The sequence below is a fragment of the Tursiops truncatus genome, chromosome 15 (genome assembly GCF_011762595.2).
Source record: "Tursiops truncatus isolate mTurTru1 chromosome 15, mTurTru1.mat.Y, whole genome shotgun sequence".
Classification (NCBI taxonomy): Eukaryota; Metazoa; Chordata; class Mammalia; order Artiodactyla; family Delphinidae; genus Tursiops; species Tursiops truncatus.
The window spans coordinates 63339567-63351766 of record NC_047048.1 but is presented as its reverse complement, the minus strand read 5'-3'; the positions used below and the strand labels follow the sequence as shown (position 1 = coordinate 63351766).

General features: G+C 41.3%; 1 protein-coding gene across 9 annotated transcripts in view; it reads right to left on the bottom strand.

Moving 5' to 3' along the window:
• Window positions 1–12200, bottom strand: part of CNBD2 (cyclic nucleotide binding domain containing 2) — a 73283-nt gene that overhangs the window by 26243 nt on the left and 34840 nt on the right. For all 9 annotated transcript variants that reach the window (XM_073792941.1, XM_019950869.3, XM_073792942.1 and 6 more), the window contains 2 exons: window positions 7396–7510; window positions 1156–1333 (listed from right to left, as the gene is read on the bottom strand). In XM_073792941.1, the coding sequence (XP_073649042.1) occupies window positions 1156–1333; window positions 7396–7510 (293 nt within the window). The remainder of the gene's footprint in view (window positions 1–1155; window positions 1334–7395; window positions 7511–12200) is intronic.

Here is a 12200-nt window from a genome sequence, read left to right as displayed (position 1 = left end):
ACAAAGCAACCACAGGGTGCTCATTATGGAGGTAAGCAGGCTGGAAATGTTAACAGGCAAAGGATTCCCTGGGCCACCAAGGAGACTGTGACACTGATGCCATTATTAGTATGATATTTTTACTTCATATGTAATGAAGGGGCGGGCACTGAGCTGCCTCTAGGCCAGTGCCCACTGAATGTCCCTTCCTCTCCAGGAAAGGCAAAAAGCACAGCCTTCATTGTGCATCCACCTTGTTTCTGTCATGACGATCATACCAGATAGCAAGACTGAGCACTAACAAGCTGCTCAGGTTTGAATCCTGACTCTGCCACTTTCTATCTGTGTGACCTTGAATAAGTAACTTAATCTCTCCCTGTACCTTGGTTTTCTCACCTGAAAGATGTGAGTGATAATAGCAGTACTTACCTTGTAGGGTTGTTGGGAGAATTAAATTAGATAATCCAGTACCAGGCACAGAGTCATTTCCATAAGTGTTAGCTATAATTATCATTATCTCATTTAACTCCTGGTTTACAACAAACTGAGACTTAGATGCTGTTAGCTACAGACCAGGAAACTGAGGCTTAGAGAGGTCAAGTCCCTTGCACAGGGACACAGAGCTAAAGTAAGTGGCCAAGCCAGGATTTGAACCCAGATTGGACTGACTCCAAAGCACTTATCTACTGCCTCCCTTAAATGAGCAGACTTTTCTTAAGAAGCTCAGAGTCAAGGAGATATGGGTATGTATGTGTATGTATAGCTGATTCACTTTGTTATACAGCAGAAACCAACACACCACTGTAAAGCAATTATACTCCAATAAAGATGTTTAAAAAAAAAAAAGAAGCTCAGGGTCAAAAAGGCCCAGTGATATACAAACAGAATGTCATCACCAAAAACTGTGTCCTGCCCCTTCTTCTTCAGATGGGTTCCCTGAGAAAGGAAGCAGCCACCACCTAAAGGGGCCCTGTGAGCTGGAGGCAGGGAAGGCAGTCCCCATATCAAACCTAGGACCTCTGGAGGCTGCCTTCTGCACACATCCCAACCTTTGGGGTCAAGCTGTGATTGCTACCTCCGCCCCCTCCCCAGCATCCCTGACATTCTGCCCTGTAAGTTATATCCCCCTTTTCAACCAGAATCTGGACCCTTCTATCTGTCAAGGGCAAAGCTTACTTGATCTTTGGGCCCAAGGTCTTTGGGAGAGTATTTGCTGAGGTTTTAATCTTCCTACTGAAGCTGGATCCCTGTTGCTCCTGGGCTTTCCGGAGATGCAGAAGTTTCAGAGAACTAAAATCCTGTACAGGATATGACTTGATCTGGAATTCCTTAAATCTCTCCACAGGAGACAGATCTGTTAGAGAAAGCACAGGAAAACCCATTAATGGGTCTTTGCATACATGAGGGCTGTGCTGGAGGTGTCTGGAGGTATATCACAATCTCCTGTGTGGCTAGTCTGATGTACGGGGGAATTAAGAAAAACAGGAAAGAAAAACACTGTGGCTTCCACTATTGTCCCTCTGTGCCAGGTCCTGAGCGAGAGCCTTTACATCCATTACATCTAGACAAATGCCATTAGCCTTATTTAAGAAAGAAAATGAGAAGCAGAGTTTAACACCCAGGAAAGGGCTGAAGCTTGTATTTGAACTCAGGTGTTTCTGATTCAAAGCTCATGTCTTTCCATTAACAGATCACATTTATCTGGGCTTTCAAACCGGGACTGGGGGCAGGAGGAGCAATAAAAAATAAATGGGTGACCAGCCATAGAACCTTGGACAAGTCTCAATCTCTTGGAATCCTCCTAGGACTATTGTAAGCATTACAGATAAAGTATGTGCTATGCCTAACACAGTGCCTGGAACATAATAGGTCCTCTGTGAGCATTAATAAAAAGATCTCCAACATGGGGCTTCCCTGGTGGCGCAGTGGTTAAGAATCCGCCTGCCAATGCAGGGGACACGGGTTCAAACCCTGGTCCGGGAAGATCCCACATGCCGCGGAGCAACTAAGCCCGTGAGCCACAACTACTGAGCCTGTGCTCTAGAGCCCGTGAGCCACAACTACTGAAGCCCATGTGCCACAACTACTGAAGCCCATGCACCTAGAGCCTGTGCTCCGCAACAAGAGAAGCCACCGCAATGAGTAGCCCCCGCTCACTGCAACTAGAGAAAGCCTGCGCACAGCAATGAAGACCCAACGCAACCCCCCCCAAAAATAAATAAAATAATATTTTTTAAAAAATAAAAAGATCTCCAAGAGAATACCACTCAGAAACACTATTCTGAGTGAAAGGAACCAGATACAAAAGAGTACATACTATAGGACTCCATTTACATGAAACCCTAGGAAAGACAAATGTAACCTATAGTGATGGAAAGCAGATCGGTGGTTGCCCAGGGCCAGGGGTGAAGGATAGGGATTGACTGGGAAGGGGCACAAGGGAACTTCTGGAGGTGACGGAAATGTTCTATAACTCGATTGTGGTGGTTACAACAGATGTAAATTTGTTAAAATTCATTGAACTACACACTTTAAATGTGTGTCTTTTATTGTATGAAAATGAAACCTTAATGATATTGATTTAAAAAACATCTTCTGGGAGTTCCCTGGTGGTCTAGTGGTTAGGATCCTGGGCTCTCACTGCCGTGGCCTGGGTACAACCCCTGGTCAGGGAATGGAGATCCCACAAGCTGTGCAGCACGACCAAAAAAAAAAAAAAAAAAACCTCTCCAGTGTTAGTATTAAAATTAATGTTAATAGAAATAAACTCGAACCACACAAGGAGTAGGTCTAGAAAAACAAAGCATATATAAAAAAGCCCTAAGTACAACCTATTCAGAAGGCATTTTAGCAATACTTATCAATATTTTAAATGTGCATAGCCAGTACACACTGGACCAAATACTTGATCCAGTAATTCTAAGAATTTATCCAATATGTTTTTGTGCACAAGTATGCAAAGATAAACACACCAGGAAATTCATCACAGTAAGGTAATAGCGAAAAATTGGAAATAACCCAAAATATCTGTAAAAGGTAATTGGTGTAATTGTGGTATATCCATACAAGAGAATAAAACTCAGCTATTAAGAACCATAGATCTAGACTTCTGCTTCCAGCCAGAGTAACAGGGACTACTCTCCCACCTGAAACTAATAAAATACTGGGCTAAATACATGAAAAACGTGGCTTTCATGACACTGGGCATCACGGCCATGAAGAACCATTATCCCTGCAAGATAGAAAACAAATGGGCTGAGCCCTACTATTGCCCCAGCCGACCACCTGGAGACCTTCTGGGCAATGGTGCAGGAAAGGGAAACCCAGGAGGAGCCCAGCAATCTCTCTGAATTAATGAGACAGAAGTCAGTCCAGGGAAGACAAGGCAGCTGGAGTTCACAGAGCAGAGTCCCAGAGAGGAGAGAGTTGCACAAAGAGAGAACTCTGAAGATCTTCCGAGTGTCCCCTTTGGTCTCAGCTGAGTACTGAGCAATACATGAATGATGTTAGGAAACCACCAGTGGTTAGGCAGCCACTAAGATGGCCCTCAGTGATTCCCACCTCCTGATGGCCACACATTTGTGTACTATCCTCCCGTTAAGTGTGGGCTGGATTTGATTCTAATAAATAGAATATAGCAGAAGTGATGGGATATCACTTTTGAGGCTAGGTTTAAAAGGCTTCTGCCTTGGGTATACTCTGTGTTGCTCTCTCTCACTCCTGGGGAAGCAAGCTGCAGTGTCATAAAACAGCCCTGTAGAGACCCCCACAAGGTGAGGGACCAAGGTTTGCAAATAGCCACGTAAGTGAACTTGGAAGTGGGTCCCTCTCAAGTGAGCCTTCAGATGAGACCACAACCCTGGCAGACAGCTGCAACCTCACGACAGAACTTGAGCCAGAGGCAGCTGGCTAAGCCATGCTCAGATTTCTGACCCACAGAAACTGCGAGATAATAAATATTGTTTCAAGTCACTAAGTTTTGGGATAATTTGTTATGCAGTAATAGATAAAAAATGCTACCCAAGGCTGGGGAAAGAACCACCCAAAATGTTTAGAGGGATAAATAATCAGAGTTCACACAGGACCAGAAATAGTTCCTGTTCTCAACAGCTAGAATAGAAAGCCTCACAAGTCATGGGCACCTGTGGAATATTCAGAATGGCTTTGTCTCATGAATGGGGCAAAACTAGCTCTAGATTAAACACTGCTCTGATCTTACCTACCAAAGCCTAACTGCTAGTCTTTAAAAGATCAAAATATTTCCAAGTAACTTACCTGCATCCCAGAACAAATCTCAAAAATATTTACAGGAATTTTTAAATACATAGCACCCAAAATTCACAGTTTCTAGCATTCTGTGAAAACTTACCAACCATGCAAAGAAGTAGGAAAATATGAACCATATAAAGAGAAAAAAACAATAAACTGAAACTGACCCAGAAATGACACAGATAACAGAATTAGTATGCAACGACATTAAAATAGTTATTATAATTGTATTCCAAAGAGGAAATTGTGTGTATATTAAGCAGAGACATGGAAATTATTTAAGAAAAAAAAAAAAGACCCAAATCAAACTTTTAGATATGAAAACTGCAAGGTCTGAAATGAAAAATACATGGATGGGATTAATAGCAGATTAGACAATGCAGAAGAAAGACTACTGAACTTGAAGACACAGCAATAAAAATGATCAAAAATGAGAGAAAAAAGACAACAACGAAAAATTAATAGAGCATCAGTGAAACAACTTCAAGCAGTCCAATATACATGTGATTGGAGTCCTCAAAGTGGAGGCGAAAGAAGGAAAGATAGAAAAAAAATTTTTTTAATGGTCAAAACATTCCAAATCTGATGAAAAATATAAACCCAAAGATCCAAAAAACTAAATGAACCCCAAGCACAGAAACATGACAAAAATTTTGTGAAGACACAGTGTGACCAAATTCCTTAAAACCACTGATAAAGAGAAAAATTTTAAACCAACCAGGGCAAGGCAGTGGTGATCACTCTACCATGTACAGAAATATCGAATCACTATGTTGTGCACCAGGAACTAACATAGTGCCGTGGGTCAATTACCCTTCAAAAATAAACAAGCTCATAGAAAAAGAGATCAGATTTGTGGTTACCAGAGGCAGCGGGTAGGGCAGAGGGGGAATTGGATGAAGGTGGTCAAAAGGTACAAACATCTGGGGCTTCCCTGGTGGCACAGTGGTTAAGAATCCACCTGCCAATGCAGGGGACACGGGTTCAAGCTCTGGTCCGGGAAGATCCCACATGCCGCAGAGCAACTAAGCCCGTGCGCCACAGCTACTGACCCTGTGCTCTAGATCCTGTGAGCCATAACTACTGAGCCCACATGCCACAACTACTGAAGCCTGCATGCCTAGAGCCCATTCTCTGCAACAAGAGAAGCCACCGCAATGAGAAGCCCACACACCGCACCGAAAAGTAGCCCCCGCTTGCCGCAACTAGAGGAAGCCCACAGGCAGCAATAAAGACCCAACGCAGCCAAAAATAAATAAATAAAAATTTTAAAAAAGGTACAAACATCTACTTATAAGATAAACACTAAGTAATAGAGATGTAATGTACAACATTATTAATATAATTAACCCTGCTGTATGTTATATACGAAAGCTATTAAGAGAGTAAATCCTAAGAGTTATCACAAGAAAAAAAAAATTTTTTTCTTTTGTATCTATGTGAAATGATGGATGTTCACTAAACTTATTGTGGTAATCATTTCATGATGTATTTAAGTCAAATCATTATGCTGTATACCTTAAACTTACACAGTGCTGTATGTCAATTATATTTCAATAAAACTGGAAGAAAAGAGAACAGCCATAGCAAAAAGGCATTATTACATACAAAGGATATACAAAGTTATGCAAAGAGGTTATACAAAGATAAGAAGGTTGGCAGACTTCTTATTGAAAACAATGCAAGCCAGAAGACAGACTTTAATGCAAATCTTTAAAATACTGAGCAAAAACAAACAAACAAACAAAAAACCCTGTTAACCTTGAATTCTATACCCAACAAAAAATTTCTTTTAAAAATTAAGACAAAATCATTTTTAGACATAGAAAAGCTGAAAGAAATGTTAAAGGAAATACTTTGGGCAGAAGGAAATTGTACAATGGAAATCTGGACCTATACAAAGGCATGAAGAACATCAGGAATGGTACCACATAGGTAAATATAAAATACTTTTGTTCTTATTACTTAAATATATTTAAAAGATAATTGTTTAAAGCAAAAGTGACAACTGTGTATTGTAAGGTTTTTAACATATGTGAAGGTAGAATATTTGACAATAGCCCAAAATCTGAGAAGGGAGAAATGGAAGTATATTGTCGTAAGGTTCTGATCCTGTATGTGAAGTGGCATAATATCACGTGAAGGTAGCCTGTGATAAGTTAAAGGTATGTTCAACAAACTATAAAGCAACCACTAAAATAAACAGACAAAGAGTTAGAGCTAATAAGCCAACAGAGAAAATGAAATGGCATCATACAAAATAGTCCAAAAGAAGGCAGGTAAGAAAAAGAATATATTTAATACCACTGAACTGTGTGCTTAAAAATGGTTAAGATAGTAAATTTTACATTATGTGTATTTTGCCACAGTTAAAAAAAAAATGGGGGGGGGGAATGTGTGGGATGAGGCTTTTTCTCTGGTGGATTAGCAATGGAAAAGAGAGAAAAAAAGAACTGACATGAGAAGAGAGCTGAAATTTACTGAGCACCTCCCAGGCCCTGTGCACACATGATCTGATTCAGCGCTCCTAGTAACCTGTGTGATGATGAGAGTGAACATCTACTATATACTAATGCATCTAGGTAGTGTTCTAAGAGCATTATATATTCATTTGCTTAATTTTATAACAAGCCTATGAGGCAGGGACCATGAGTCATATTTTACAGACTCTGAGGGCATCGGTGTGCAGGGACGTGGAATCACTTGCCCAGTATCCACACAGCTAGTAAGAGAAGGACCCTGAATTCAATCATAGCTTGGCCCTGGGCCTATGCTCTTAACCACGACACCAGCGACAGACCCCAGGGCACCAGGCCCAGAGGCTTGAGTACTCACCAAAATCACCCTGCTAAACAGTGGTATTCAAACCTGGCTCTGTCTAGCTCCAAGCTCTCTTTTTTCCACCCCTCTCCCTGTGAGAACCTGAAGCAAAAGTGAAAGGCTGAAATTGGCTGCAAGGGTGGGCAGGAGTCTCACCTCGGACGGCCGCGTGGACCAGGTTTCCACAGCTGGTAGAAGAAGGATGTCTATCCTGCCAGGCCTTTCCAGCTCTAGATTTCTAAGATTTTGTGGACCAGGCACTGAGAACCCACAGGATCAGGCACCCCCTACCGTGCTGCGGGCTGCCGGATGTGGATGTCGGCTTACCCTTGAGGTGGGTGTTTGGAGGTCTGTCGTCTATCAGCTGCAGGTGCTGCCAGACCCACTTGTGGTAGAAGGGCGAGGTCGCAAGGTCTATCAACTGCAGTACTTCACAGCTGCCCTGGACACGTCAAGAGACACGAGCAGAAGGGTCAACCCCAGCTCCAGGTAGGCTAGGCTTTGAAGATAAGCTCTCTTTTGTTTTACTTGCTTAATGCAAGTGGTTTCAGGCCCTTTTTAAAAATGAAAATGTTATCTACTCATCATAAAAAATTCAAATAGCTAAAGAGGCCTGAGAACTAAAAAAAAAAAAATCACCATTGAGGATGTTATTGGGACAATTGGTGAAATTGACTATGGACTATAGATTATATATTATATCAATGTTAAATTCCTAGATTTCAAAAATTATTCTGTGGTTAATTTCTGATCTTAGAAAATAATCACTTAAGTATATAGGGGTAAATGAATATGATGAATGATACTTAACTCTCAAATGATTCAGGCAGGAAAAAAATATACATATATATAGAAGCAAATGTGGCAAAATGTTAATAATTGTTGAAGCCAGGTTAGGGTTATACAGGAATTCTTTGTACTGTTCTTGCAAATTTTCTGTAAATTTAAAATCATTCCAAAACTAAAAGTTTAAAAAATATTCAAATCAAACAAAGAAGAACATAGAGAAAGTTAAAACTATGTTAATCCTAACACCCAGAAATAACAAGGGTAACACTTTGGTGAATATTATTTCAAATTCTTCTCTCTAAGCATATAAGATGTATAGATACAATTTTTCATAAATAAGTCCTTTTATGTAAAACAGACTCTTGTAACCTTTTTAAAAGCTCAATAATATATCAAGGACATCTTTTTATGCCAAGCAATATGGTTCTAAGCTATTGTTTTTAATGATTGCATATTATTCTATGTATGCCATAATTTACATAAAATTAAAAATAAATAAATATTCAGTTGAGCAAAAGAAGTCAGACACAAGGAGCACATACGATACGATTCCATTTACACAAAGTTAAAGAATAGGCAAAAGTAATCTGTGGTGACAGAAGTCAGAAGAGTGGTTACCTGTGTGGGGGCATTTTGTCTGGGAAAGGACATAAGGGAGCCTCTGAGGTACTGAAAATGTTCTCTATCTTGATTTGGGTGATGCTTACACAGGGGTATACATATGTAAAAATTCATCAAGCTGTAAAAGTTTAGATTTGAGGTCCTTATTGCATATATGTTACACCTCAGGAAAACATTTTTGAAGATTAATATTTAGTTGTTTCTAATTTGCCAGTATTATATATAACTCTGATTTCGTTCAGGACAACAAAATCTCCAGTTTAAAAAAACTCACCACCTTCCCAAACTCTCCGACAGTGGGGCTGGCAGTGACTCAATTCTGGCTAATGAGATATAAGTGGAAGACTGATGGATAAATCTCCAAGGAAAGCTATGGTTATCCTTCCCACTACCTTCTGCCTGAAACTCAGATGTGATGGCTGGAGGTGGAACAGCCATACTGTCGCCATTAGGATGAAAGCCATAAACTGTGGACGATGAAGGGAGAAGCTAGAAGGGGTCTGGGTTCTTGATGACTTCCTAGGACAGCTGTTCTAGCACTAGATTGCTTAATTCTAGACTATTAATACTGTGACCTGCAGTGGACAGCAACTTTTAACTGATAACCTTGTACTTACATCTTAATGCCCATAGTGGTCATTGAGGCAAGTACTTGAGTTCTCCTTCCAGGCACATGGCAGGATTATACTTTTCTACCCTTTGAATTAGGCATGGCCTTCTTACCACTTTGGCCAATTTCCTTAGCAAAGTGACTTGTGATAATCCTGGGTAGAAACTTTAAAAGCCAGGGAATTCCCTGGTGGTCCAGTGGTTAGGACTTCATGCTTCCACTGCGGGGGCCCCGGGTTCGATCCCTGGTTGGGGAACTAAGATCCTGCAAGTCGCTCAGCTAGGCCTAAATAAATAAATAAATAAAAGCCATCACTTGACTCTCAATATTACCTTCTCCTGTTCTACTGATCATTGAATCATGGGTCAAGAAGGGCCCATGTCTCCATGTGACATGAGGAGTAAGGCTTCCTGCTGACCTGCTATGATCAGGTAGTGGGAGGAAGGAATATACTTTGTCAATCCACTGAGATCTGAGGATTTTAAAAATAATTGTGGCTTAATCCAGTTTATCCTAATACAATACCTATGCTTGACTGTCTCCTTGGGATTCATTCCTAAAGGTATTATGCATGTTTTAAATTTTGATACGTATTTCCAAACAGCCCTCCAGAAATGTTAGATAAGTTGTTTTCTTTTTAAATAAATTTACTTATTTTATTTATTTATTTTTTGGTGCATTGGGTCTTCATTGCTACATGTGGGCTTTCTCTAGTTGCGGTGAGCAGGGGATACTCTTTGCTGTGGTGCGCGGGCTTCTCATTGCGGTGGCTTCTCTTGTTGCAGAGCGTGGGCTCTAGGCACGCGGGCTTCAGTAGTTGCGGCACGTGGGCTCAGTAGTTGTGGTGCACGGGCTTAGTTGCTCCGTGGCATGTGGGATCTTCCTGGACCAGGGCTCGAACCGGTGTCCCCTGCATTGGCAGGCGGATTCTTAACCACTGAGCCACCAGGAAAGCCCCTGGAAATGTTAGATAAGTTTACACTCTGTCCAACAGTGCATAACAGAACCTGTTGTAATACATCTTTGTAGTACATTGACAACTGGATTTTCACAACCCTTTTAATATTTTCTAATCTGAGAGGCAAGAAAGATACGTCATTTTTCTTATGCATTTCATACTTTATAAAATCTTAATCTTTTTAAGTAGGAATTCTAAAAGACACGTTATAAAGGGTTAAGGTTCAAGATAGATTACTGCTGAACAGGAAGGAGAAGAAGAGATCAAACATTTAATAAGCCCTTATTATATTCCAGGCATTGTGCTGGGAGCTTTTTTCAACATTCATTCAACAAACATTTATCCACCAGGAACTGCAGGTACTGGAGAAACACACATGAGCAGTTCTCTCTGGAAAGACTCTCATGTGTCTTTAATCGCATCTGTATCTGTGGAAAAACAATTTCACCATGTGGTCCCAAGTGATAAACTGTTCAAAATGAGTTGATTATGGGCATTAATTATGTTTGCAATGCTAGCAGAAATCATGTTCTCCAACTTTGCCACGACCCCAACGACGCACAGCCACCCGATGCTGATTTCTCCCTCTAGTGGCAATATCAGTAAACTACAGGAGTCGGGACAACTGTTTTTAGCAGATGAACATTTAAGCAGCTGGTCAGGTGGGAAATTAAAATGAGAAAAAAAGAACAGTCCCTTTAGAGGTGGCAGGTGCATTTCACCTCCAGCCAGAGGAGCCACACCAGAACATAGCCTGATCTTCTGAATATTCAAAAGAAGCCAGAAATCAGAACTTTTATATAGAATCTTCGCATTAACAATTAAATCAGGTTTTAGCAAAACACTACAAGGGATAAACCAACTCATCTGCTAGGCAAGAGGCTCTCTACCTGCTGTCACTTTGTGACATCTGTATTATTTTTCTCAGAGTAAGTTCAAGCATTAGAAATCACCTGTGGCGCTTATTCAGATGCAGATTTCCAGAGTTAATGAAGCAGAATTTCTGGGGTGAGGCAGGACTCTGCCATGCTTACCAAAATTTGAAAACTCCTCCCTTAGATCAGGGGTCCTCCACCTTTAGTGCACATCAGAACCACCCAGAAGCAGATGTCAGTGTTGTCAGAACACAGATTACTGAGCCCCTTCTCCCAGAGTTTTGGGTTTAATAGCTCTTGGGTGGGCCCGAGAATTTGCATTTCTAATGAGTTCCCAGGTGTCGCTGCTGGTCCAGCAACAACACTTTGAGAACCACTGGGTTAGAGGGTGACTGAGGTGAGTGAGCATGTGCTGAGCTAATCTCATCCTCACAGACTTCATGAAGTAAGCACACAGTCCCATTTTACAGATAAAGAAATGAAGGCTAAACCAGATTAAGAACATTCTGCTGGTCAGGATGTAACCATCATACTGAGTAAAGAAAGTCTTGAATTTATATCCCTTACTGCTCATCTCCTCCATCTTTTCTGGTTATACAGTATCAAAAGAGCTTAGAGTTAAATTTGCAGACACATGGCATTCTTGGCTTTGGAGGCAATCACCCCAACATTTTAGGAAAGAGGAAGCAGATATCAGGGGGAGAAAGAATGGCCAATTATTCAGGTTGGCCTTCAGGGCTCTCCACCACCAGTTTCTCTTCTAGGCTTTCTCCCACCTCTCCTCACATGACCATCAGGATTCTCCAAACTTATCAAACTCTTCCCCCCTCCACTGGCAAGGGTCTCATCCTCATCCTCGCCCTCCTCTGGGTCAGATCCTGTGCATCCAATCCCCTTTTAGTGTTAGTGTGTAGAGGCTGGAAACCAAACACGACATTTCGCAAGGTACCTTGAAACTAAGGCTCTGGATGTGATTTGGGTTCCACCAATCCAGTACACCTGGGCAAGCCTTGGTTTTGGAACTGTGGGACATCCATTTTGCTAGTGGAGACGGTGGCTTCCTGAACTTGGCAGAAGCAGCAGCACCAGTGACAGTCCAGTTCTGAACTCTGATTTGGAGTCGTTTGGGAGTCATTTTCAGTCGAGCCTGTTTCTTCAGGTCTCCCCTCACCAGTAAGTCTGTTAGCCATTTAACATCCTGCAGTAAATCCCTTCCTGCTTGCATTAGCTACACTTGACTGTTCTCTGGGACTGAACCCAAAAATCACAACACAAACAC